General features: G+C 40.5%; 3 protein-coding genes and 1 long non-coding RNA gene across 4 annotated transcripts; 3 read left to right on the top strand and 1 right to left on the bottom strand.

Annotated features, from left to right (window-relative positions):
• The first annotated feature begins 4,613 nt into the window (after nt 1–4,613).
• On the top strand, nt 4,614–5,658 carry nppcl2 (natriuretic peptide C-like 2). The gene is made up of 2 exons (XM_063460868.1): nt 4,614–4,748; nt 5,347–5,658. The coding sequence occupies exons 1-2, from the start codon at nt 4,650–4,652 to the stop codon at nt 5,656–5,658; spliced, it is 411 nt and encodes a 136-aa protein (XP_063316938.1). The 5' UTR covers nt 4,614–4,649.
• A 3,124-nt stretch (nt 5,659–8,782) lies between these two features.
• On the top strand, nt 8,783–16,868 carry zgc:85858 (uncharacterized protein LOC405879 homolog). Its single transcript, XM_063460866.1, has 3 exons — nt 8,783–9,026; nt 11,921–11,996; nt 15,171–16,868. Exons 1-3 carry the CDS (start codon nt 8,943–8,945, stop codon nt 15,209–15,211), a joined length of 201 nt encoding a protein of 66 aa, XP_063316936.1. The 5' UTR covers nt 8,783–8,942; the 3' UTR covers nt 15,212–16,868.
• A 6,062-nt stretch (nt 16,869–22,930) lies between these two features.
• LOC134616089 (nuclear factor 7, brain-like) lies at nt 22,931–24,582 on the bottom strand. Its single transcript, XM_063460865.1, has 2 exons — nt 24,435–24,582; nt 22,931–24,333 (listed from the first exon to the last, which is right to left on the bottom strand). The coding sequence occupies exon 2, from the start codon at nt 24,314–24,316 to the stop codon at nt 22,943–22,945; it is 1,374 nt and encodes a 457-aa protein (XP_063316935.1). The 5' UTR covers nt 24,317–24,333; nt 24,435–24,582; the 3' UTR covers nt 22,931–22,942.
• A 273-nt stretch (nt 24,583–24,855) lies between these two features.
• LOC134616082 (uncharacterized) lies at nt 24,856–25,775 on the top strand. The gene is made up of 3 exons (XR_010091424.1): nt 24,856–24,937; nt 25,060–25,360; nt 25,633–25,775. It is a non-coding gene; the product is annotated as an uncharacterized LOC134616082 (long non-coding RNA).
• The last annotated feature ends 1,284 nt before the right edge of the window (nt 25,776–27,059 follow it).

Raw genomic sequence — 27,059 nt, 5'->3', positions numbered from 1 at the left:
CGGGTGGTTGGTGGGTTGTTTGTTTTCAGTCTGTAGGATCATCTTGACAACTTGAAAATGGGGCTAACATCCACCAAGGTCTTCAAAGACTACTTAATGATGTCAAACTGACAAATGCCTCATAACTTGACAACACATTTGTAATAATCAAAGTTATCAACATAAAGTACTTTATAAATATTTAAAATGTCATTTGACATCTGACCTGTCCTGCAAGCTCTGATCAACCCAAGAGGATAAGGTGGTAATGCTATGGAGCTACTTAAAACTGTTTCTCCCTGATGACATGGGGACTGATGTATGGGCATTCAAATATGTCACACATGAACTGACCTCTTAGGTTTCACATCTTCCTTTCAAATTGAGCCTAAAATACGAGAGAATAAGCTTCCTAGTTAGAAATATAGTGTAGTATATTATATCATGCCATTATCCATGTCCAGTTTAGAAATAATATTCCTACGTAATGTTTGTGTAATGAAGTAAAGTTCCGTCATGTTACACTTGTGACTTACTGTGCTACAAACTAAAAGTAATTTAAAAAGAAAGCATTTCTCAGTCCTTATCTATAAGATTAAGACAAACATTTTAAAACCCCTGTTTGTCAAAATAGTTAAATATAATAAGCTGAATATGCTTCAGTGAATATCTTAGCTTGTATAATCTCTCCAGCTCTACAGATAAGCTTTGAGTGTTAGATAAGGAGCTTGTTTTCATGCCTTTGGGCTGCATATTCAGAGTCGTTATACCATGAAAGTACATAAGGATTGTGAGCAATGCATCTAAAGGGGAAGTGGATGCGCAGAGCAAAGATGCAAATGAGGAGACGTGTGCGACGAGTGTGACAGGAGGAACGACTGTTTTTACTACATCACTCCCACGCTTCACATTGAACAATAACTGGCTGATTCAAAGCAGTTTGTATATGCGAGTGTGTGGATTCCTGTTTAGTTATGAGCAGCTGAAGTGTGTTTTTGTGTCTGACTTCCTAGTTGAACATTTAAAATTAAAATCCGCTTTTTCTTTGAGCTCTTTCAGTGCACTTGGCTCAGCTCTGCCCACAGCTTCAAACAGCCTCAGCTTTAATCATGAAAGTTAAAAAGAAATGCCAGTTCAGTGTCACTTATTCTCTAAGGATAGTCTCCAGTGGTGGAAAGGAACCTGTTTCTTTTTGCTGACATTTCTCTCTTTAGAGATGAGTTTTTCTTTCCGGCAGCATTTGGTGCAATCCAGGGTCTGTGACCTTCATTAGAATACCTCTCTACATCTGCATTTCCTCTTCCTCCCCTTCCAAGCATAATTGTAGAGCCTATTTTGGCCCACAATCAGGTCTCTTAGGTCTGCTGGTAGCTTGCGTTTTTTCTGAAAGGCTTTTAAACACAGGTTTTTTGCAGTAAATATATTTAATATCAAAATAAGCTTTAAATAAAATCCTGTGGTGAGAAAGAGAGGAGGTGAAACATTTATGTGTTCAGCCTTGTGAACGAAGGGCAGATTTCTCACACTCAACTGGAGTCCACTATTCATGTCCACACACACATGCTCGTGTGACGTCAATGCTGATTGGTGGAGGAGTTTAGGCTGAAGTCAGCCTGTTGCCTGGATATGAGCAGCAGCCGTGCCGAAGCTCACTCTGAAAACGATCAAAACTCATTTCGAAATAATTACTTGTTACTTTACAATCGCTGTGTAAGAACAACAAAACTGCAGCTGTGTGTGTTACAATGCAGCGTTGCATCCCTACAGCACCCGCGTGCTGAAATGCACAGAAAGTGACACAAAGTTAAATATTGTGTTATTGTATTAAGTACAAGCTGCTCTCTGACCTGTGATTGGCCTCCTTTGGAAGTAAAGGCGCTGTTGCTTCCTGCTTGTCATGCTGACACACACAAACACACATAATAACCCATCTTCCTCTCTAATGAGGTGATTGATGATCTGTTATTCCGCCCTTGTGTGCGTGTGTGTTTTATGCGTGGCTGATGACGTGTGAGGTTGAATGGGGGGCGGGATTTTGTCTGATGAGGACAAAGACAGCAGGGGGTCATTAAACACACGCAGACACACACACCCACACATACACACCTATCCTTCGGAGCATGTGAACCTCTGTGGCCCCGCCCCCTTCCACAGGAAATAGTTGCAAACCACGACTCAGTCTCCACGGTGATGTTTTACGAGCTGACGGGATGACTCGGGTCAGGGGTCACAAGGAGACGGAGGGAAAGGCGAAGCTATCCTGTCTTTTGGGTGGGGTTATAATGCCGACTCCCGGATATTCTAGGAATCAACTCAACACCTGGAATTTCATCTGGGACTCCAGGATTATCTTCAAATTCCCCTGGAAGCTTTTAAGTATCTCACTTAAAAGACCAAAGCCATTCCAGGAATCCCGGAAGCCCCTAAAAGACTGATTGAGTCATTCATTCTATCTGGAAGAATCCTGGAAGTGAAGTCAAATTTTCCCTTAAGGACCCTGAGTACCATGGTCAAGATCTGTTTGATTCTCTCCATGCTCTATTCTCTATTATCAACTGCTGGAGAATCTCAATGTACCTTAAAATGTTCCACAAGTTGCTGACTTCTGGAATATATTTTAGTCTGCATGAAAATATTTACTGACTTTTAGTTCTCAAGAAAGTCTAGAACTCCTCATGGCTTCCTGGAACGTCTTTAAGGACAATCACATCCTTTCTCTCAAGAACATCTACAACTCCTTCAGTAACTTACTAAACTTTTCCTGGAAACCTTGAACCAATAAAACATTTAACTCAATGAATGTTGTAAAGTGTATGTGGAACTAGATTACAAAGAATACCTAAACCTCCTGCAGGGATACAGGATCATTTCTCTTCTGCAAGCTCTTCAGAATCTGCTAGAAGTTCTTCAGAGTAAAGAAGGAAATTTCTCAGTACAACTCTTTGGGCTTAAATTGTTAGAGATAAATGTGTTTGGAAAAATAAATTTCTGGTATCTCATTGTCCAGACTGACCTTTAATTATAAAATTATAATTATAAAAACTATTTGTTAATTCACAAAAAAAATATGTTTGACTCCCCTGAACTAGAAAGTTTTTTGTTTTGTTTTTTACCTTCAGAATCTTCAAGAGCCCTGAAACATTTCAAAGACTATACTTCTTTCCTATACTTTTAGTACTTAAGTGACTAAATCAGACAACCTATTTCCAACTTACCCTACTGCAATTGCTTCTTTAACAACATCTGTTTCAGAACCTCTGAAAGTGCTCCTGGAACTTCCTCAATGACAACAATAGACACTTGAAACTGCAGTAGAAGGAGGCCCATTCTGTCTCCTGTCATGACTTTTAGAACATGTTCAAATACCACTTTCACCTATTTGTGACTCCTGGAAACTTTTCAAGAACCCTGAAACATTTCATGGACTGTATGAGCCTATCCCTTTCCATTTAGTGTTTTCTTAAATACTCATGGAAGAATTCGCCTTCTTCAAAAACATCTAGATGTTTGAGAGTAGTTTTGAGGGTTTGTCTCACCTGGAAAGCTTTCACAGCCAAGACATTTTTACCTCTATTACAGGTCACTAGATGACATCTGGAGGCCCACAACCCTTTCAGTCATTGAATGTTGTAAAGACACCTCAAACTGACCCAGGAAAGACCCTGGAGCTACAATGAGGACAATCTGAGACCCTCATGAAACTTGTGAACACTCCTATGGTCTTTGAAACACCACGAGGACTTCGGGATGCTATTAAAACACCAAAGGAAACTATTTCAAGCCAAGGAAGCCTTTTCAAGGATTTCTTGAACTTCCTCCAGAACTTCATGATTAAACTTTCATTTATTGATTGAATATTTTTATCTGTTTTGTTTTTTTCAGGGTTTTTTTTTGTACATCCATTCAGTCCACATTCATCTGTGTGTGCGTCTTTGTGAGTGTGTGAACCCGTTGTCTGGGGTGACAGCACTAAGAATGTGTGACATCATAGCGCCGAGTCGTATAAAAGTGTCAGCCCGCCGCCGGCACACAGATACTGACTGGTCCTGAGATGAGACAGGACAGACACCAGCGATAGTTAAAAAAAACCAAAAAAACCAAAAACTTTTACGACTTCTTCTGAGACTGATAATCAATTACTGTGATTGGAGAAAAACACTTGGATTGATCAGACGACCAGCAGAATCTTTTATTTGACTTTGATTTTTGTTGGAATATCTTTGAGAAACTGTCTGTCAGTAAGTTCTGCCTCTTTATTATCCTGTCCATCAAATTTACTAATACATAAATATCAGAAAATGAAATTTAAACTTTAAAAAAATTCATCAAATTAAAGAAAATCTAAATTGAAATTTACTAAATATTCCAGTTTAATAACACCCATAACCCAATGAAGATTTATTCATATCTAATAATAAAATAACAAAAATCCAAATTTATTTTAGTCTAAATTTTCTAACTAGTCAGTTTTTATCTCCTGATTTCACCACAATATTCACGTTTATTAAGTCACAACAATTCTCTGACCAATAGGAGGCGCTGTAGGCTTTAATAACCTTCAGTCAGAGCTACACTTAACTCCTCTATTTCATGGTCTTCTTAAAGTTTATAGGTTAAAAACAGTCATGGTGGTGTGTTGTTTTAACTAAATCTTTTTTGTACAAACAAAGATGGCTGCTGCTTCATCTCCTTTCATTTCCCTCATCTTCCTCCTCTTCCTCGCTGTTGCTGCGGAGTTGAAACCGTCACCTCAACGAGACAACAAACAGGTCAGTGGAGAACTTCCTTTTCATCATTACCTTCATTCTCTTTTTACACCCTTTATTTTAATCATTATCTTTGTCCTCATTATATTCATTCATCGTCTTCATCTATAGTTTCTGCTCGTTTTATTAATTATTTCAGCCTTAATAAAGAGATACAATGAAACAGATCTTACTGATGAGCTGTGAAATTCAAAGTGTTCAGTTTTTTTAATTGGCTGTTGCATGGTCAGAGATGATCTTAGATTAGGAGCTCAGTGACCTGGTTTCATCAGCATAAGTGAGTCTGTGCAAGATTTTTCAGTGCTCCACAGATCAGTGAAGGTTAATGTGACACTTAAAAAAATGTAATCTGTTTGATGTTTTAAAGACTTGTTTTAAAAAAGGAAAGACTCAAATATGGGGCAAAGGTTAATGGACCCATCGTTACAAGAGTACTAGCAAATATATAATATGGCTTACTCAAAGTTCTGTTATGTGGGACCAGTGTGTAATCTGAGTAATCTGATTACTTGACTACTCTGTGTACTTGAGGTGCAGTTATCAACATTCACTTAGTAGAAAAGGCATTGAATTACACAGATGAATACTGACTGTATTTCAGGTCTTACACTCTCTGTTTGGCTCTCATCTTTCAACTCTCATCTTGGCCACTCCCACTTTTGATGACATCACAGAGGGATCAGCCGGACAGCTCACCAAGGCCTCCACAACTCCCGCTGCAGTACTGCCTGTGAGCCGCGCCCTTGCAAAGCGAGTGAACAGCAGGACTGAGGCAGTCCCTCAGTTCTTTCTCAACTTCCTGCGGCGACAGACCAAGATGAGGAGGTGGAGCCGCAAGTCGATGATGGGAGGGAGAGGATGCTTTGGGATGAAGATGGACCGTATTGGGTCCATGAGTGGTCTGGGCTGTTAGACATATGTGTCACCACGGTAACCACACTACGACCTAAGCTTCGCCTGACGTTGCATGGCCTCTGACCTCCAGAAGGATGAATTTTTCCACTGGGCAAAGACTTCATGTTGGAACTTTACTAATAAAGGACTAAAGGAAACGTACAGAGAGTCGTACTAATGACCTCTGACCTCTGACGCCTGGCTCCAGTGCAGCCAGCAGGACTCTGTGTGTGTGAGAGACGAACATGTTTTAAACATGTAGATATTTGTGTGTGTAAGAACATTAGGCATTTAGCTCACAGCAGAAAATGATCTGCTTCACACGCCTTTTCACTACAGGAAGTACTCTGTGTTGTTCCAGTGAGGGATGGAGTACTGATAATGTGTGCAGGACATGGCAGGTTAAAGACAGATGAATGTCCAATCTGATAGTGTTGCACATTTTTGCACTTTTAATGTGTCTCTGTCGGGTGATGTACTGGAAAGCTGATGACTGTGGGCATGTGTGAAAGCAGCTTAATAGACGACCATGTGTTAAACATGCAGGTATGTGTGTGTTTGTGTGGACGGACTTCAGGCAACAATAAACTGCAGAGAAAACCTCACTGGGCTTAAGTTGCTTTGATTCAACAGGTAAATAACATCACACAGATATTTATTACAACATTAATATTAATGAATGAAAGGATTGGACGCTCTACCTTTCTGAGAACCAAAAGAAAAACTACTTTTTAAGAACACGCTAACTCAAGAGTGACATCGCTCTCAGGTTTCAACATCTGAGTTTCAAGATATCTCTTCAAGCATGTTATGAAGATGCATTACTGTTATGAGATGACCAAAATAATAGTCAATGCTAGGTTTTTAAAATAAAAGCCTAATTTCAACTTCTTTCACCTTACTGTAATTACTTACTGCACTGAGATGATGTCAGATCGTTATGAAAGTAAACAGTAATGTGTAAGGTGACTGTTTAGCAAGTCTGAAGCCTGAGCTTTTGGCTCACTGGGATCATTTTTACAGGTTTATCCCATTGTATGAAATTTAGCAAAGTAAGTTATTTATATATGCAGTTTAAGAGAAAAGACAGAATCAAAGCAAATGAGCAGGAATACAGGATTAGACTTCTGGCCACAAGGGTTACTTCTTATTTTCTGTGATCTGGTTTTGAAATCTCATAGCAGACTATAAGATGCTTTGTGATGTTTAAGGTAATGAAAGTTATTATTTTACCCTGTGTTCATTTCTATGTTTCTTTGGGAAATGGTTTATCATCTTGTCTCCATGTGAGACTCCTTTAGTTTGTGTTATTAGTGCGCCCTCATGTGGCAGATGGAAGTGAATGCAGTTACCTGAGTTTGTGCACCACATGCTTCACTAAAACCAAGCTGAGACGAGGAAGAAGTGTCTGAGTACGGTATTCCTCAAATAACATTAATTTATCATAAACCTGTTTGTGATAAATAAACAGGTCAGCTGTTCATTTTACTGATCTTTACATAAATATTACTCTTTAGGGTTACAAATTATTTCTACATTAAAAAAAAATCGTATAATTTAAAAGATTTGACCGTAATGTTTTTTTATACATAATATAGAAGTCCAGGCATACAGGAGTCCTCGTCAACACAGTCAAATGTAGCCGGTTAGTGCTGCACTTTCAGGTCAGAAATATGTTGTTATTTTTTACATGACTATCAATTATATGATAAATCTGATAATTATTAAACTAAAGATTATGAAACATATAAAGAAAGCAACAGTTCACTGGAGTTGTGTAAATGTTGTTGGTGTGCAACAGAAGTCTCTTATTTTGAAACAAAGCAGACAGTGAAGACATCACTTGACTTCCTTTTACATAAAGCTTTCTAACGAACAGAAAGTCCACTGCCACTTTTCATTTATTAGTTTTTCTCTTTTATCTCATAATTTGAAGCTTGTAGTTGAAGTCAGTGATGTGACCAGCTCTATTAAAAGATGATCATGAAGTTCTTTTGGACAGATATTAATGTCTTGTGCAAATAAAAATTTTCTTAATTAATTCTAATCCTCCTTCGGACAGGATTTTCCAAACCAAGTGCTATTTACATCAGTGGATGGTTCATGGTGTCGGTGGTGCATGGGATACATCTAATAAAATGTGTGACGCGTTGATAATTTTACTGGTTAAAATACAAAAAGTATTATTGCATTCTTCTTCTTCTTATTATTATTATTATTATTATTATTATTATTATTATTATTATCATTACTATTATTATTATTAAGGCGGTCTAAGTTGAAACTTGAGAAGAAGAAATACATTTTAAGACATGTTACCTAAAATTTGTATTTAATCACCCCTCATTTCAAAGCGATTTTCTTCTTCTTCTTTTGGTTCCTCCTTTGAGAGTTGCCACAGTGCATCTTATCTGCTCGGCAGTTCCATTTTCAACATCCTATGCACATGTCCACACCATCTCAGCCTCGCTTCTCTAACTTTGTCTCCAAACTGCTCTTCCTAATTTCTTATCCTCTCCATCCCGATCGGTCCCAATGAAGCTCTTAACACATTCAACTCGGCCTTCTGTCTTTTGATCAGTGCCACCGTCTTCAAACCAAACATCACAGCAGGTCTCACTAACATCTTATAAACTCTTGCTGCTTCTGTAACAAATCACCCTTGACACTTGTTTCCATCCTCCCCACCCTGCCTACACTTTCTTCTTCATCTCTCTTGTACACTGTCAGTTGCTTTGGATGGTTGACCCCAGGTATTGAACCTCATCTACGTCAATCTTTTTACTCCTTGCATGTTCACTTATCCACTGGCCTCATTTTCACACATGTAATTGTCTTATTTCCTCTTCTCTCCTCCTCCCCCTCCTCCTGCTCCCTTCTCTCACTACAGATCAAATATCATCTTGAAACATTCATATGACTTCCTGATGCTGAACCAGTATATTGTTTAATAATATTACATTTATTTTGAATATTTCTACGTTTTTTCTTTAAGAATATATCATTATTTTTTGCATTTCTGGTGAAATTTCTGATATGCACAGACTTTTCCCGCCTCTGGGGGGCAGCATGCAGACATTTGACTGTTCCCTGTCACGTGACAAGGTCAGTAGTTCCGGGGTCAGGGCTCGCTCAGCTAACATCAAGCAAACCGTTGACGGTAACACGGAAACAGAACGGGCCGACGGTCCTCTCCTCCGGGACGTTCTCCTCCGCTACCAGCGCACCTCCTGCCTCTGGATCCCGGCTGTTCCCGCCTCTTCCTCCGTCCTCCTGGTCCGGACCGGTCAATAAGCCTGAAGCATGTCGGCAGTGCAGCGGATGAAAGTGGCAAACGAGCGACACAGCAAGACGATCACACAGCGGGGACACGTCCAGAAAACGTCGGTAGGGAAACCAGGGCTAACGGCTGACCCGTTAACTTAAAGCTGGTGGGCTGTGGCCGGCGTGTGGTCTGTAGATGTGATGTTCGTGTAGAAGTGAGTCTTTAAATACGGTTATTTGGTTTATTTAGAGTCGAATCCAAGAAGCAGCTAGCTCGCTAAGTTAGCCGTGGAGCTCTGTTACCATCACGGTCGCCATCATGCCGCATGTAATTGTTGTTAAAACCAGTGAAAATGGTGGGATAGTAGCAGAGGTCTCGCTGCTGGCGCACTGTGAGTGGCTGTTCAGTGTGTCAGCTTAAAGAGAGCCAGAGTGCCTCCGGAAAGCTGGAGCTTTAACGCGCCTGTACGCGGCCGCTCAGTTGTAATTGATAGAAATACGATATTATTTTAATATATTAAAGATTTATTTTCTGGTTTCCAATCGGCATGCACACAGCGAGTTGTCGGCTTTTTAGGGGCTTTAATCGTCTACCCCCTCTGTGTGATGAGGTGTAAACAGATGGAGTGGGCGGAGGCGTGCGGCTCAGTGCGCACATTTAAAACATAGCTTGTGTCAAAGGAGGTGATGTTAGGGAATCACACGCAGGTCGAATTTAAGAAAGGGCTTCGGACCGTTTAAATGAAGGCCAGCTGCTCGATTTTGTCCGTGCAGACAGAGAGCGGCGTTAAATGAGCTGTTTTCTGAATGGACTCTGGTGCAGAGTGGCTGATTTGGCAGGATGCTGTCAGGTGTAACAACAGACAGAGCTGTGTGTGTGTGTTCACTGTGAGCAGTTATGAGTGTGACACACACACAGAGTCAGCCTAACATTTATTACCGTGAGGCGATTCTCATTACCGTGAAGACCGCGAGGAACTCAAAGCCACAGATGGGATTTAGTAAGCATCTGTAAACACTCAGCTTTGTACTTTTTAAGCTTAAATTTAGATACATTGCCATCAGCAGGCATGCTGGCTCAGGATATTTACACTCTGTGGTGGGCGACTGTGACAAAACCACAGTTCGCCTTGATTTAGTTGATGCTGTCACACCTTACACAACAGAACTACTTGTTGTGCTTTCTGTTTGATGAACAAAGAAGTATTTTATGTTTGAATACCTACAAAACCCCTCTTAAAATATGGTTTAAATTTACGTTTATTACAGTTCTAGTGATTTTTCCACTGCTTTGGCACAATGAATATTTCAGCCGAAAAATCTGATACCCACCTGTGGACCAGATTATCTTTTTAATTACATATTTTAATTAGTCAGTGAAGTATTTTTGAGTTTCTTGAACATTTCTTTATAATTTGTTAAAATTTTCTGGACTTACAAATAATTACCCACTGACCTTATGTGCTGCTTCATTTTTAATTTAGAATATTTTGTTACATGTTTCTATGACGGAGGGAAGAGCCATGCTAAGCATTTAATACGTTTCGGCAGGTGAATCAAACTCATGCAAAGAGTTAGTGCTGTGATTAGCATGTTTGCCTCACGCGTGAAGGATCTCTGCTTTGGGAGGAGAGACAAACCCAGGCTGGGGTACTTTTCTATTCTTTTATGCAAATTATGTTCATCATCATATCGTCTGCACTTCTTTGTGTGATCACTTTACACCTGTGCTGAACAGCAACAGGAGCTTTATTAGGTTTATCAATGATTCAGGACATTTAATTAGTAATTGCAAAGTTAAACTATGTATTTCGATTTACTAATAAACAAAGGATAGAACAAACAACACAACAGCTAAAACGTCTAAATTTAGTTATTTTAGATGAATGTTATGAAATGGATAAGGATGAGTTCAAACTGAAGTAAAGAAGATATAAAAACAGGGTGAATAGCTCATTGTAGACATTTAAAACTGACCTGGCTGCAAAATAAATAGACTGAGGAACAGCTTTCTCCCCTGAGCGTATGCCTCCATCACCTCCACCCAATATATTATAATAACGTGCACTGATAATATCTTTCAGGACTCTCATTCCCCGCCATAATAATCATTGCTTAGATTTAACAATCTGCTTATTATGTATCTATTTATTATTGATATTATTGTCTATTCGGCTACTCTGAGGTACCCTTGAGCAAGGTACCGTCTCTACACACTGCTCCCCGGGCACTGTATTGGTGGCTGCCCACTACTTCGCTGAGTGAATGAGTTAAATACAGAGGACTAATTTCCTACAGGATTATAATTAATAATAATAATTAATTAATAGTTCACTAATAAAGTACATCAGTGACTGCTATCACAACATTTTTAACATCGTCATACCAAAGCTCAGAGATTCACATATCATACCGTGCGACATGTCGCAACATCTCGGCGTGAATCGACCAATGCTGAGGCTATACTGGCGCTGCTGGTCACTCACATCGAGCTAACTTTAGCTTATGTTACAGCAGCCATCATATCAAAATATTTGTAAACAGTGTGCGTTACTAGGCGACTACATGTGCCATAAATGTCTACAGTTCGGTTTCTCGGGTTGTCTTTGGTTTGTTGGAGACTTTCGGTTTTCTCTTAGCGTTGACCTGCCAACACTCCCATCTCACTTGTCACAAAATGTCATTTTTTTCAGCTGGTTTGTCTTTGCAGTAGACAAACCAGTTAGAAGCGTCTCACCTCATGTTTCACTACTTTACTCACCCTGCTGCATAACGAGGCTTCATGAAGCAAAAGCTTGAATCTCAGGATTAAGCAAGTGAAATGTGCGAAACAAAGTCACATATAGTGTAAACAGTGTAAAGGTATCATAAGAGAAGTGTTGTGAAAACACTAAAGACGCCTGTTTTCACCACAAGGTGTAATCATTATCATCAGAATAAAAAGAGCCAAGTTCTACGTAGAAGTAAAACGGGTTTTAACAGTGCGTGGTTTCTCTGTCTGTGTGTGTGTTTTCCAGCGGCCAGTAAACGATGAGAAGTCTCCGGTGGGCCCGTGGCTGCTCGCTCTGTTCGTCTTCGTGGTTTGTGGATCAGGTGAGTTTCTCCCCTGCAGGTGATACAGATGTTGATGCAGGCTCATATTTAGGACGTGCTCGGCTTCCCGCTCAGCTGATCTTATCTCTGTGGCGTTTCTGTAGAACTCTATCAGCTCTCGAAACTCTGAGTCACATTTTTTCCCAGAAGTTTTATCTTCAGCCTGCAGGATACGGAGTCAGAAGGTCTTCCTGTGACAGATTGCACTTTTATCACTGCCAGTCTGGACTTGCCATCTCTAACTAGTGTTTGGTAACACATATTAGAGATGGCACGATACCACTTTTTTATGTCCGATACCGATATCATAAATTTGGATATCTGCCGATACCGATATTAATCCGATATAGTGTGTTTTTTAATCAATAAAACTGTTTTTTTAATATCTTGCTGCATTTTGTATAAGTTCATACTCAAGTTTAAATAAACAACAACACTAAAGCTATTCTGTTATACCTGTATGTAAAAAATACACTGCACCCAAAATATTTCATAGTTCAGCAATACTGATCAATCTAATAAACTTAAACCTACTCCATCCTTCCTATTCTGGTATTTTAAAGAGTACTTAGCAGAAATATTAAGCAACCTAACTAATAGGGTTGCAAACTCCCAGCAAAAAAAAAAAAAGGGAACCACCCCCCACCCCCCACCTCATGATGCTTAATCGATGTAATCAACTTTAATTTGATGCAGTGTGGAAAAAAATGCACAGAAATAAATTATTTTTCAAGAATAATTAAATAGATTCAACATCTTTCTTCTACAGAATTGCAGACTGCACAGATGGTATCTTCCCAAAGGAAAAAGTACTATAGCTTACTAGGGTATATTAGACTTAACAGTTACTATATACAGTAATGGACTTCTATACATTTTACATCAGATTAAAACTTTGGGTGTAAGATTCAGATAATTATTTATTAAAAGCTAGAGATTTTAAATGAGAATAAGAAAGAAAAGTATGTCTTTGTGCCCCCCTTTTCCCTGTTAATGCCCTATCGGCCCCCCTGGCTAAACTTTGCTAGATCCGCCCCTGCACAGTTACCAGCCATCAGCTACTTAGAAAAGGATCCTGGTCTAGAAAGTAATATTAAATACATTCTAACAACAGCTTATCAAGATTAAACGTGCTGCTGTTGTTCAGCCGCTGGTTTCCTCTTTCTGGTGCAAAGTGGGCCAAAAACAAAGAAGAGAGACGGACTCGCGACAGAAAAGCCGATCAGCTGATCATTAAGCAGTTTCATGAAGTAGCGGCAGGAGAGGGAGAGAGCAGAGGCAGTCGCTCCATATATCGGTTGTTAAGCTTAACGTAGGTACGCTTTACAAACATTCAGAGATGAACTTACACACTTGCTTTACTTCTCTCTGGGATAACTTCCTCGGAGATGAAATGCTGGTTTGCTAGCGAGGCTACAAATACACACAGCCGCTCTATCACGTGAGCACACTGCTCCGACGTGCTACGGTTATGAGGCGAGTTACGCCGTGTCGCAAGTTTTGTGAGGTGCTTTTTTGATATTTAATGGATCGGATTACATTTTTTATTTCTCACCGATATCCGATCCAGCAATTTACGTCAGTATCGGACCGATACCGATACGTAATATCGGATCGGTCCATCTCTAACACATATCAAAAAACAGTCACATTAAATAGATGGGAGTTAGCTCTCCTGCTATTCCCAGCCTGGTTTTTAATTGTACGTCACAATAGAATCTCTGTTTGTGTCGTGGCTTTGAGGCATAGAGCCGGTTTGGTTTTCCCGTGATGTTCCTGCTCATTAAGCAGATTAATGTTGCTTCTACCAGCAGCAGAAGACTTGACTGTTTCATACTAAAGGAAGTATTAGAGTTACTGGAATAAAGAGGCTTTTCTTAGGGACAGGAAGTTGATGCTAGCGGTGCTGGACATTGTGAAAGTTTCACATTTGGGACTAAAAATAAATGTGCAGATTGCTAAATCTATTTAGGAGCATGTGTGTGAATAAAAAGTATTACAAGGTTTAACACACTGCTGTTGTGGCAAACAGACATCTTCATTAACATGACAATAAACCCAGCTGGAGAGAGAAAAACATGTTTGCTTTACTTTTTGGATTAACAGCGATCATTACTATTACTGCGATCACAATCAAAGCCTCTGAAGATAAAAAGCTATTAAGAGTCCTCTATTAAAGCACCCGATCATCAAATTTAAAGGGGTGTCTCTAGTATTGATACGTCAGTAGGTAGGCAGGCACATCCATCCTTATCCATAGGTAAGTATCCATATACTTACCTATGGATAAGATAATCAGGACAGTTGGTAAAGTAGATTAAGCCATATATCAGTAGGTAGGTATATGGATCATTGCACAGGTAGTTAAGTAGGTAGATAAATGGGTGGGTGACCTGAGTCTGCGTGTGCTCAGGAACATCCACACCTGAAGAAACTCTGCTGTCTCCTCTGAGCTCGGGCTCATTTAAGGTGGAAACCTGTGCTTATTTCACCGACAGGTTCCTAAACCACACTGTGTCCCTGCGTCTTTGCTTCATAGTTAGTCCTCACAGACTCGAGGAGCTTATGAAACACAAACTGTGCTTTTATTTACATTTACAGAAACGTTGCTACAAACACGTCAGTCATGACTGTGTGCGCTCGGAGTCTTTGGACGGTTAGTGTTCTTGTTTAAGACTCCACTGCGAGCTGTTGAGAAACACGTGTGAAACCACACGAGCAGCTGCAGAGTGATAACGCAGAGAGACTTCTGCATTTGCAGCCAAGAACAGAGCACATCACCTCGCCATCATTTCGAGCGCGTTCACACGTCAAACTGCAAACATGATTCATGCGGTCTTATCTCTGCTGCACACGTTTGTTTGGTACCTCCGTTTCATAACATTTATCTTCTTTAAAATAGAGTAGTTAGTGTTACGTGGCAAACACAGGCGGCTGACAGGCCTCCAGCCCTCGGAGTAAAACGCAGGAAGCGATCGTGGCTTGTTGCTGTGCGTCGTTTGTGGTTGTTTTTTGAACGTTTGTGTCACAATTTCCAAGTTTGATTCACTGAGCAATAATATAATTTAAGAGTGTTTAAGAAAACAGGTGTCAGCGTGTCTCTGATGTGTCTACGGATGAGCTGTTTTTGTGCCGCGTGACCTGCTGCTAATGCCTCCTTTGTGTTTGTTGCAGCCATCTTCCAGATCATCCAGAGCATCAGGCAGGGCATGTGATGATCTTTGACCCCAGAGATGCTGAGCCCGATGGAGGGAGGGAGGGGCACATCGCCTTCAAAACACACCCCCAACACACACACTTGTACCTGTGGAGTCTGGACTCTTCCCTCTCTCTCTGCAGCACATCGTCTGTTTGTTTACTCCCGTCTCTGTCGATGAAGCTGATCGATCACATATTGATAATTGGTTCCTGTCAGATGAAGTCTTAAATCCTCTTCCTGTCGGTCGTCCAGCTGCTCTCTGTCGTCTCTGCTGCTTTTCTCAGTCCCCGGTTTAAAGGGACAAAGCGCTGTTCTTCCTGCTGTCGGCTCATTAATCATAAATCCTGTGAACGCGCCTCGTTTCTCAGACCGCCACTCAGTCTTTAGGACCCTCGTGATTTTCAGTCTGAGCTCATTTACTCAGAAAGACTCAGCCATCATACTGTGAATCGTTTTAATAACAGGACAAAGGTTAAGTTCAGACAGATGTTTACATGCAGCACGCCTCAGATTTTAAACTTTTTGTACATTGAAGCCTGAGAAGAGCAGCCCAGCCTGGAAGACTTTTAATGTGAAAAAAAAAAATGTCTTCCAAATTAAAAGTCTAACACACCTGTTCTAGTTTCAGTTCATATTGAGTGTATTTGTTGTGAGTTTTGTATTTTTGTCAATAATAGTTCACAGTGATTTATGTGATTTTGAGTGCTGTTGCTAACCGCTGTTTTGTTTAATGACTGCTTATTACTTAGTGCTTCAAATGTGAAACAAACAAAAAGAACAAATATTTATTTCTGAATAGACGTTTAATTCATTCCGCTGACTATTCAGTCACATATCATAAGTGTTAATATTAGAAACAGTTTAAAGACAAACATTTACTTTAAAGAAACAATTTTAGCTTTTCCTCTGGAGCTCTTTAGTTTCAACCACAGCTGTTACTCTGATCTCTCCTCTGGTAACTTTCACTTACATTTAGTGCATTTTCTTCACAATAAACCCTGCATGAGCTGTGATTGGTTATATTTGTGATGAATTAATGAAACAGTTAAGTTACAGATAAAATGTTTATTTTGAACTCAGGGTTGAAATCTGCAGATTGTGTCTATCAGCAGCACGTCTCTCATCCAAAACAACACTTTTTTTCGGTTTGAAACAGGAAATACATGAATCACATGAAGAAGTCAAAACTTCATCTTCTAACTGTGAGCGCTAGTTACAAATGTCTCACGGGGCCTCGTAAATTCTTCTTTTAGCTCTCAGATTTTCAGAGGTCCAAAGTCGTTCAAAGTAAATGAACCTGGGCGTCATCTGACGTGCAGATGAAGTGATGAACAGACTGTCAGCAGGGTGAAAAGATGTTGAATTAAAGCACACAGGAAGTGATTGTGAATGCAGGTTCATGCTGGATCATCATGTGAAGTTTACAGGATTCAGACTGGAAATGTGATTTCTCTTTAAGGCTCTAAAAACAGCGCTTTGCTCCTTTAAATCCCTTCCCCTCCACACACTTTCAGTTCTTCTGCTGTAAATGAAGTAAAACAAGCTGATGAAACGAGCTCCGTCATTACAAACTTCCTGCTGACGTTTCCACGTGAAGCAGTCGGAGACGTTCCTTCGGCTGGACGACACGCTCCACTTTGATACTAAATAAAGCTTCAATATTTTTCTCTACACGCCTCCTGGCTCCTCTTTGTCTTTGCTTTCTCTGTAAGAAAAAGAACCTCATAATCCCATGTTTAGGACCAACAAGGCAGTGCAGGCATAAATTCATCTCTGAAAGTGAAGAGACTCTCATGACACCTGAGAGTTGAATTGTTCTTTCCGATGAAGGATCTCAGACCAGCTGCTGCCGTCTTGTGGCTGAAGTTGATCATGACAGCTGTTCTGAAGAAGAGGGGTTAGCACTATCCACTGACCTGTATAGTGCACTCTGTAGTGTTTTGCGTTGTATTGGTTGTAGACTGGGATTTCTAATTAATTTAAAGCTTTTTACGCATATCTGAGACCAGAACCTTTGGTCTAAACTAACAGATAAATCTGCTTCCCATTTTGCAACAGGAAGAGATATTAATTCATCTATTTTGGAGACTGTCCTGTATATTTTAGACAGTATTTGGGGGGTTTTAAGATTAAGGAATTGTGATGGTGTTTGTTATTTAACTTCATTAGCCTTAAATTCCTTTTTTGTTTTTTGTTTTTTTACTATAGATTTAATTTGTTGATATTCTAAAAATCTATTCTTGTTAATCCCACACTGTATAGCTACTCTATCAGATGGAATAAAGTCTGTTCCTTAGAATATATGTTCCAAGTATCTTGATGCATTCTCAATCATCCAGGAAAGTAAATGTCAGGATATTTATTCTAAAACACTTCTTCAGTTGAGAATCAGAGAGGAGAAACAGAGTTTTACTTGTATACAAGGGCAGCACAGAGCAGGGCTCTGTGACACGCGCTCTGAGACTGCCCTGGTCTTTATTTATACATCAGTGGGTGTTTGTTCCTTGCATTGGAATGTGGATGTTTAGGTGTGTGTGTGTCCCCGAGTGTGACCCCATAAACGACTTCCCTAAACCTGCTGGTCTGGAAAATCCAACAGTTCATCTATATGTAAAAAAGGCACTTAGGCTAAAACTGACATAGCTACGTTTATCCTACCGTAAAACAATAAAACAAGGTACGACCTCTCCAATGCTCCAAGAATGTGGGGGGTGAATACCAGAACACTCTGGAATCACACAAAGCCTACTAAAGATCACACATCCTATCACTACACAATCGATTATACACCTCTAAACATATATGGAAACTTATATCATTAAAAGATTATACTAACTACTTAGTACAATTTTCCATTGACAGTAAATCTCCAAAAGTTGATTCTATTCATCTGGACGCTACGTCCAGATGAATAGAATCAACTTTTGGAGATATGTTCCAAGTATTTAATTCATTAACAACTCCAATCTGGGAAGTTAATTATATTATTGTTTTGTAATTTATCAGGGTTCTTCCAGATAGGTGAACGTTTGCATGGGATTAATGAAGACTCATCATTTTTAGAAACTCCCACCATGCTGTCAGGAAGGAGCTGATATTGATGCCATTTGATGTTTGAGCTGATAAATGATAGTTCCAAAATCTCTCTGTTATTGTTAGAGCCTGTTCTACGTCTAGCCAGGGCTCATCTGAAAGAGTATGTTTTAACCATCCTAAGCCTGTTGGCTAAGAAGTTAGGCAGATCTAGTCCTTCTTTTTCCTCGGTCCTTTGTAGCTTTTTTAAGATAACACGCAGGGGTTTATATTTCCAGACTGCAGTGGTGTAGAAGAGGAATTATGAAACGAGCAATCAATCAGAAGAAGTATAGACATATATATGGTTATGTCTATACATAAGTATAGACATTACCAGTTTACTGAATGATCTGAAAATCTTGAAAGAAAAGTTTATTAATATAATTACCTCAGAGAGAGTGGTTTGTGAGTTTTGGAGAAAAAGTAAACATCATCCTCATAAAGAGTGTTTTATGTTCCACATTCTTGCATCTTATGCCCTCAATCACTATAGTCTGTCTAATTCCTGCTGGAGTTCACCTGTTGTCAGCGGTGAATCCAGCGTTGTTGATTGACTGTCTTATTAACAATTTCATTTGTTTCACATATTTTGTTCAGTATTTCCTGTTCCTGGTGGGACACGTAGGCTTCTTCGAAGGAGTTGATGTTTTTTTCTAATCCTTGAATATTTTGTTTTGTTTTTTCTTTTTAAAATGAAATGAAATTATTTTAACTCATCACAGCTTTCCCTGCTTCCCAGAGAACAGATGTTGATGTTCCAGGCAGATTTTTATAGTGTAGATCAGGGGTGTCAAACTCATTTTGGTTCATGGGGCCACATACAGCCTTATTAGATGTCAAGTGGGCCAAAGCAGTACAATCATAACATAATTACCTATTAATATTAATAATTTTAATAAGTCCATGTTTTTTTCACTTTTTTTCATGCAAAGAAATACAATTCCATTAGAAAATCTTCATATTTAATCAGATATCCCTTTTCAAAACATATAACAACTTTCGCTTTCTTAATTCAAGTGTTGCACAAATACAAACAACTGACAACACAGTATTGCACTTTAACATTTATGGCATTGCACGAACAATAGGATGCCACCAAACCAAACTAATTTGTAGTAAAGCTGTTGACTTACATTAAATTTAATATTTTTGAACTTTTTCTACAGCAAGAATTCATTTTCACAGAATTGTTTTCTTTAAGTGTAATTGGCGTCTGAAGCAACATTTCAGATTCTAATCTGCAGTGATGTTAATATAACCAGGGAGTGATGCAGGGTCACGATAGAGCTGTCCGTCCACGTAGAGCCCTTATTAATGAAGACTTAGGAACAGGACATTGTGTTGCTCCAGGATCTCTTTAGGGAAATGGTGGTTTATGCTGAAGACCAAGTTGATGCAACTCTTCACTGGTTTTTCTATTTGAAATGTCCGAATTTGGCCACAACAGGATGCTGTCACCCGGCACCCTCTTAGGTCTGAGATGGTGGATGATGAACTCGATCGCAGCTTTTCATTAGTTGCTTCTGCATCCTCTTCAGCAGAACCTGAGATACCAGAAAACAGAGTTTTCTCTCATACTACAGGCCTGCATTTATTTTCTGTATTAAGATGGGTCACATTCTCAGTTACAGACTTAACTCAGTCCCATAGCAAGGACTTTTTAGTAGCGACCATTTCCACCTTATTCTGGCTGAGTTCCAGAGATTCTCGCAGGGATTTAAATTCCTGGTGTAAAATCTTCAGCAGGGACAACATCGCATCGAAGCTGGACAATCGCCTATCAACTGACTCCAGGATGTCAGTAAAGTCGTTGTATTCTTGGAGAGCATCTAATTTCTCCTCCCTGTGCTCCAGGCTGATGGAGATGATTATACAAATTTGGCTTATTATTTGTCAATTGATTGTATACTATAACTGAAGCTTTGCGAGCTAACATTTAGGGGTTTTTTTTCCTTGTCAACTCTCCAGCATCTAATGTGACCTACGGCATTTTCCGTCACTTCCCTCTCCTTACCTGGGTGAGGTAAGGAGAGGGAAGTGACTCATTACTTCCACAATAGAAGGATCTCAATTTCATTGTAATCAGACAAAGTCAATCAAATGCAAACAACCACAACTGAAATATCAGAAACATTTCATATATGGAGTTGAACATGAATCATTGTTTCAACAATATATTTATTGTTGTCACAAAGAATCAAGAGGGCAACAACAAACTGCTGCTCCCATTAAACACATGTCCGTCCATATCCCAGCAAACTAAATCGTCTCCATGTATTTCTTTAACTTCAGGAGCATTTTGAAAATGAATCTGACTGGATGCTGTCTTGTCTGACTAAAGCTAACAAACCAGAGGAAGGTGGAATCAACCATTACAAACTCCTGCATTATCAGCCATGATGGACAAGTTGTTTGTGGTGTTTACACTTATTTGTGAAATATTGTTTAGTTATAACATTATTTATATTTTATTTTTAAGCTGGGCTAACCTGGGGCTCTGTGCATCTTTCGCTCTTCTCCTACAAACTCAGACTCTTCTCCTGCAAACCTCAGGTGGGCTTTGTTTCAATCTGGTAAAAGAATATTTGAATGTTTTGAATCTCTGTGTTTTGTGACATTTTTCTGTAGTGAAGATATGTGAAACTTTTTGAGTCAACTATAAAAAAAAGTTTGAGGCAAAATCGCACTTGACTTTAGATGAGGTCACAAAAAATACTTAATAACTTGTAAGTGTCGCAAACAATGAATTACAAAATTATATTTTAAAATAAGCATTTATAAAACATTTATTAACACACAAACATGGCGATAGATGTGCATCTAAATACTTTATCACTTATTTAAAAATGATACAATGAACATGTTATATGGGGCTTTATTAATCAAGAATAAACATTTAGAAATGAACAGTAAGGAGAAGTAATGCTTTATAAATGTTGAAATAAGAACTTAATAATAGTTTACTGAAGCTTAATAGTTCACACATCAAATAGAAACATGAATCACTTGTAATGATTAGAAACTTGATAGAATTTCAAATCTAGTTTGGGGAGTCATTCAGTGAGAAACAGTGAAATGATTTTCCATGTGAAAAGGTGGACAGCAGAAACAGAAAGAAACAGTGAGAACTAAAAGAGAAACAAAGAGCTTTGGAACAACGAGGCAGCAGGAGGACAGCTGCAGTTTAACAGCTTCAATTCACTGACAGGAGGCTAAGGAGCACGGAAAGAAAAAAAAGCATCTGGACTTCTTTGAGTTGCTTGAAGACGTTTCACCTCTCATCCAAGAAGCTTCTTCAGTTCTAAGGCCAAATGGTGGAGAGTCCCAGATTAAAACCCAGTGGGAGTTTCCCCCCCCAAAGGGGGACAAAGGACCCCTGATGATCCTCTACCTAATCACATGAGCCAAGGTGTGAAAGTGGGTGTGGGTCCTAATCAGCCAGAGTTTCGGGGCGAGCTAATTGTGAAACCTGGCCCCACCCTATCATGTGATTTCCTGAGGTCAGATGGCCCAGGATGTGAGTGGGCATTAAGGCGTCTGGGAAGGGATCTCAAAACTGGATTATAGATGGCAGACAGTTGGTGTCGTAAACCACCGCCTCTGTTCAAAGATGGTCGCTCACAGTGGATGTAAATGGCTTCTTTCACTCCTCTTTCAAACCATCTGTCCTCTCTGTCCAAAATGTGAACGTTGGCATCCTCGAAAGAGTGACCTTTATCCTTTAGATGCAGATGGACTGCTGAGTCTTGTCCTGTGGAGGTGGCTCTTCTATGTTGTGCCATGCACTTGTGAAGTGGCTGTTTGGTCTCTCCGATGTAGAGGTCTGGGCATTCCTCGCTGCACTGTACAGCATATACCACATTGTTCAGTTTGTGTTTAGGAGTTTTGTCTTTCGGGTGAACCAGTTTCTGTCTGAGTGTGTTGCTGGGTCTGAAGTACACTGGGATGTCGTGCTTGGAGAAAACTCTCCTGAGTTTCTCTGATACACCGGCTACATAGGGGATGACAATGTTATTGTGTCTGTCGCTCTTATCCTCCCTCGCTGGTGTCTGATCTTCTTTTCTGTGCATCTTTGCTGACTTTATAAACGCCCAATTAGGATAACCACATGTTTTAAGTGCTTCCATTACATGTGTGTGTTCCTTCTTTTTCCCTTCAGGCTTAGAGGGAACATGTTCTGCTCGGTGGTGTAGGGTCCTGATTACTCCAAGTTTATGTTCCAGAGGGTGATGGGAGTCAAAGAGGAGGTACTGGTCTGTGTGTGTGGGCTTCCAGTAAACTTCAGTGTTGAGGTTGCCATTCTCTTCAATGTGCCTGGCGCAGTCCAGGAAAGGCAAACAGTTATCCTTTGTGTCTTCCCTGGTGAACTTGATGTTTTTATCCACAGCGTTAATGTGGGCAGTGAAGGATTCCACTTCTTGTCTTTTGATTTTGACCCAGGTGTCATCTACATATCTGTACCAGTGGCTGGGTACTCTCCCTTTAAAAGAGCCAAGAGCCTTTCTTTCCACTTCCTCCATGTAAAGGTTGGCTACAATAGGTGACGCGGGGGAGCCCATGGCACAGCCATGTTTCTGTCTGTAGAAACGCTTGTTGTATTTGAAATATGTAGTGGTGAGGCAGAGGTCTAACAGTGACAGGGAACAACATTAGAAATATAATCATCCTCAACTCATCTGCCCCACTCACACTGAACCTTCAATGGCAACACTTTAGCTTTATCGTAAGTGTTAATGTATGGAAACATCCTGTGAGTGAAAGTGTGTGTGAAGGTGTGTATGTGTGTGTTAGTATCAGGATCAGAGAACGTCAGCTGTCCTCTGTTCCAGTCCAGATTCACTCTGATCCTCTGGAGCTTCTTCTGTACTGAGAGATCAGTGAGAGCTGATGGTGAAAGTGTGTAGTATTTACTTGAACTGCACCCTATTCTCCATAATCCAGATTGTATGACTCCCTTCCTCTGCCCAGACTCTGCAAATACACCTAGTGCCCACTGTATACTGTCTCCAACTTCGACATCCCAGCTGTGAGTCCCTGAGTTAAAGCCCTCAGAGCCCAGGACTGAGCAGGAATGATCAAACCTCTCTGGATTATCAGGAAGCTGCTGCCTCTCTCCTCCTCGTCTCACACTGGTCAGATCTTCAGACAGGATGAGGTTTGGATGAGCAGTGTTTGGGTCCAGAATGAGAGGAGTGTAGGAGACCACGTCCTTCATGTTGTTCCAGATGTTGAAGGTCAGGTTGCCCAGGTGTTTGGCCTGGTCTATCAGAGCTCCTGAGGGCAGCTGTGGATCATCCAGCAGGGGGCAGCGCTGGACTCTTTCCACTGCAGCCTTGTAGTTGTGCAGGAATGAGACGTCTTCAGCTCTCAGCTCCTCCTCTGTGGCTCTGACTGTGTCTGAAAGAGCTGCTATCTCTCTGCTTAGAGCCTCCATCTTCTCCTTCATCATCCCACTCTTCTGCTCCTCTTCCTCCCTCAGTGCAGCCAGCCTGGCCTCCTCTTCCTCTGCTAGAAACTGGTGAAGCTTCTTAAACTGCTCCTTAATCTGCCTCTCTGTGTGTCGGGCCTGGACCTTAATGTGTTCTGCTGTTTGATCAAACTTCACTTGAAATTCTTCACAAACCTTTAACTTCTTCTTTAAGGGCTCCAGAGTTTCCTGAAGTTCCTTCTTGTGTTGTTGTGCAGCTTCATCGATGGGTCTGAATCTGTGATTGGTGTGTTTTTCTGAGTCTCTGCAGACGACACACACTGGCTGCTGATGGTCCAGACAGAAGAGTTTGAGTTTCTCAGAGTGCAGACTGCAGAGAGTCTCTGAAGCTCTCTCCAGTAAGAACGACTCACACAAGTTCTTTAAAGCTCGGTTTAAAGGTGGATGCTTCTTTGAAGATATTTCCTTACAAACTGGACACTCACGTTCCCCTTTCTCTCTCCACGATCTCTTCAGACAGTCTTTACAGAAGCTGTGGCTACATGACAGAAGAACAGGATCTCTGAAGACCTCCTGACAGACCGGACAGCAGAGATCCTCCTCTGATCTGGAAGCCATTGAGTCTGTGAGTGAAGCTGAAAACAGCAGACAGGAAGTACAGTCAGTCCTGGCTCCCCTCCCTCCTCTACTACCTTCACTGAAACTTCCTTTGAGTCGTGTTTTTGCTCAAACTCACATTCAGTGTGTGGAGCGTCAGCAGCTTGAAGCAGCAGTGTTGGAGTTTTCCACTTTTCTCTCCTGTAGCAGGACTCACTCAGAGGAAGCTGCTAGTTTGGTCTGAACTCAGTCTGATCGTCTGTGCGTCTCTCTTTACTGAGGACGAAGACCGGACAGTTTCCTGGTTTGTTGCGTTTTAATCACGTGGGGGGGCGGAGCTTCATTCAACGTCCTCTTATAAATGTGTGAGTGTGACAGCAGAGCGCAGACTTTCACCGCAGGTCAAAAGTGAAACATTTTGTGAAGCTCAGAAAATAAAGTGTGACTCAGTGTTGCAGCTGTTTGGCAGTTTTTCTTTCAAACTTTCTTATTATTATTAGAAGAGCTCGCCCCGCCCGCAGACTGTGGACCAATAGGAGAGCTGGCCCACTGTAGACTACCAATCGTCTGTCGACGGAAGTTGCGTCACCAGAAAACAACGGCACCATCGCTAAGGAAAGTCGCTTTTCTTGTATCTTTACAGTAAGTTATCGACTTTAAGGTATTTGCATCTGGATTTAGCTGAAATGACACGAGGATGAAAAGCTCATTTTTTACTTCATGGCCAATATCTAATATATTACTCCCATTTCTACTCTTTTCAGTGGCGACATCAGCAATTCGCGTTGTTAATCCAGATGCCCGTGCACACCGTCACTCGGCCCTACTTAAGACAACCAAAGAGGCTCGTTAGTACCGGGTGAGAAGTTTGGTCTTCCCCAAACCTCCATTGGAGCTGCTCAGCCAAATCACTGCATTGACTCACGCAGAGAAGCTTCTCCGAGCAGAGGGTATCCACGCACCTTCACGTCAGCAGTGTCTGGGAGAGCTGGTGGTGCCATTAGGACAATATGAAAAGGCACCGCTGCGATGGCTCGTTACAAACGATGTGGGATATATGAAGTAGTAAGTGTATCATATATTTAATATCATACTAGGCAGGATTACTAAATCATTAATACACATTTACCTGCGAATAACTATTGTCAGCATATGTTGTAAACTTTCTTTAAGTGTGTAACATTCACGATAATATTGCTGACGGTATGCATGATTCCAGCATAATTGACAGGCGCAGAACAGAGCTGACAAATCCACAAAGAAAGGGAGAGATGGGGAACCACCTTTTTCTACAAAGTAATCGTAATTACAAAACTACTTGTTCATCCCATTTATAGATGTACTAAAGTCCCAACACTCCTCGTCTGCAAGTTAACTTCTGGAGTGAAGTCTGACAAGTCTTTTTGTGGCACTCTGTTGGAGTGTGAAAGTGCTCCTTGAAGTATCCTCAAGCTGATAAGTGTGAATGTGAGCTAGGGCTGCACGATTTTGCATAAAATGAGAATCACGCTTTTTTTGCTTCGAATTGAGATCACGATTCTCTCACGATTTTCTTTTCCAATATAAATATTTATTGCACTTATTAACTGCACATCAACTTCGTAACAGTTGAAACTGAACATAAAAACAATAAATGCCTCACATTTTGATTTTTCCGCAAAATGTTGTACTGCTTGAAATTCCGTCTCCACAGTTGCTCGACACTACATGTATAGAGCAGGTAGTGCAACAATAGAAAAATAGTTGCGGGACGGCATTGTGTAGCGTTTGTCTAGGGCAGGGGTCAGCAACCTTTAACACCCAAAGAGCCATTTGGATGCGATTTCCACGCAAAAGAAATCTCTGGGAGCCACAAATACTTTTTGACATCTTAAATGAACATAACACTGTATATATTGGGTTTTTTTACCTTTATGCTTTGTGTGAACAACTAAGGTGTGTTGCTTAAATGCATGAAGTGCAACAGAGAAAATTACATTTTATTTATGTAATTAACACATTTTGAACTTTGCAAAATTCCGCCTAAGTATGTATTTTACCTGGTTAATGTGTGAGGCGTGGACTGCAGCACCGCTGCAGGGTAGGCGGACGCACCTTAGCGGTATCCGCAATACACGCCTCGCCACCTATACTGTTGTGTTGGTGTGTGTCGGGTTGCGAGCTTTAACACTGGCTGTATGCGTAAAGCAACCGTGTGTGAAAAGTGGTCAATAAAAAGATGCTGAAAAGCGTGTTCATGGAAACATAGTCGGGTCTGCCATGATATCTTTACAATGGGACTTCCGCTCCTGAACCTCTGCGCACAGCGTCTGCTGTACGATCGGGGCTGTATGAAGTCACTTTCATCTTTACGCACGACTGTAAGCTGTCGTCTGTGAGGCGTGAACGTGTTTGTTTTTGGAGAACAGCTGCTAACATAATGTGGATCCGAAGATCCATAATTGGCCTACCTGGGGTTGAAAGTCTTGCACGGCGTTTCGGCGGGTATATCGGCTAAGTGTGACGCTTATTTTGATCGATCAAAAACTAATACAATATAATTTTATATTTATATTTCAATATCACAATAATCTTCCAATTTAGAACTACGAGTTAAAAAAAGAACTAACATAAATAAAATAGACTTTAGCTAATTACTTACAAAAAATTATTTATTTCACCAAATCACGCAGAGCCGTAGAAGGACTACAAATCCGCATGCGGCTCCGGAGCCGCAGGTTGCCAACCCCTGGTCTAGGGTGTTGATCATTTTCCTAAATCCCTT

Source organism: Pelmatolapia mariae, linkage group LG3_W (genome assembly GCF_036321145.2).
Source record: "Pelmatolapia mariae isolate MD_Pm_ZW linkage group LG3_W, Pm_UMD_F_2, whole genome shotgun sequence".
NCBI lineage: Eukaryota > Metazoa > Chordata > Actinopteri > Cichliformes > Cichlidae > Pelmatolapia > Pelmatolapia mariae.
The sequence above is the reverse complement of the archived record's forward strand: the minus strand, read 5'-3'. Positions and strand labels throughout refer to the sequence as shown.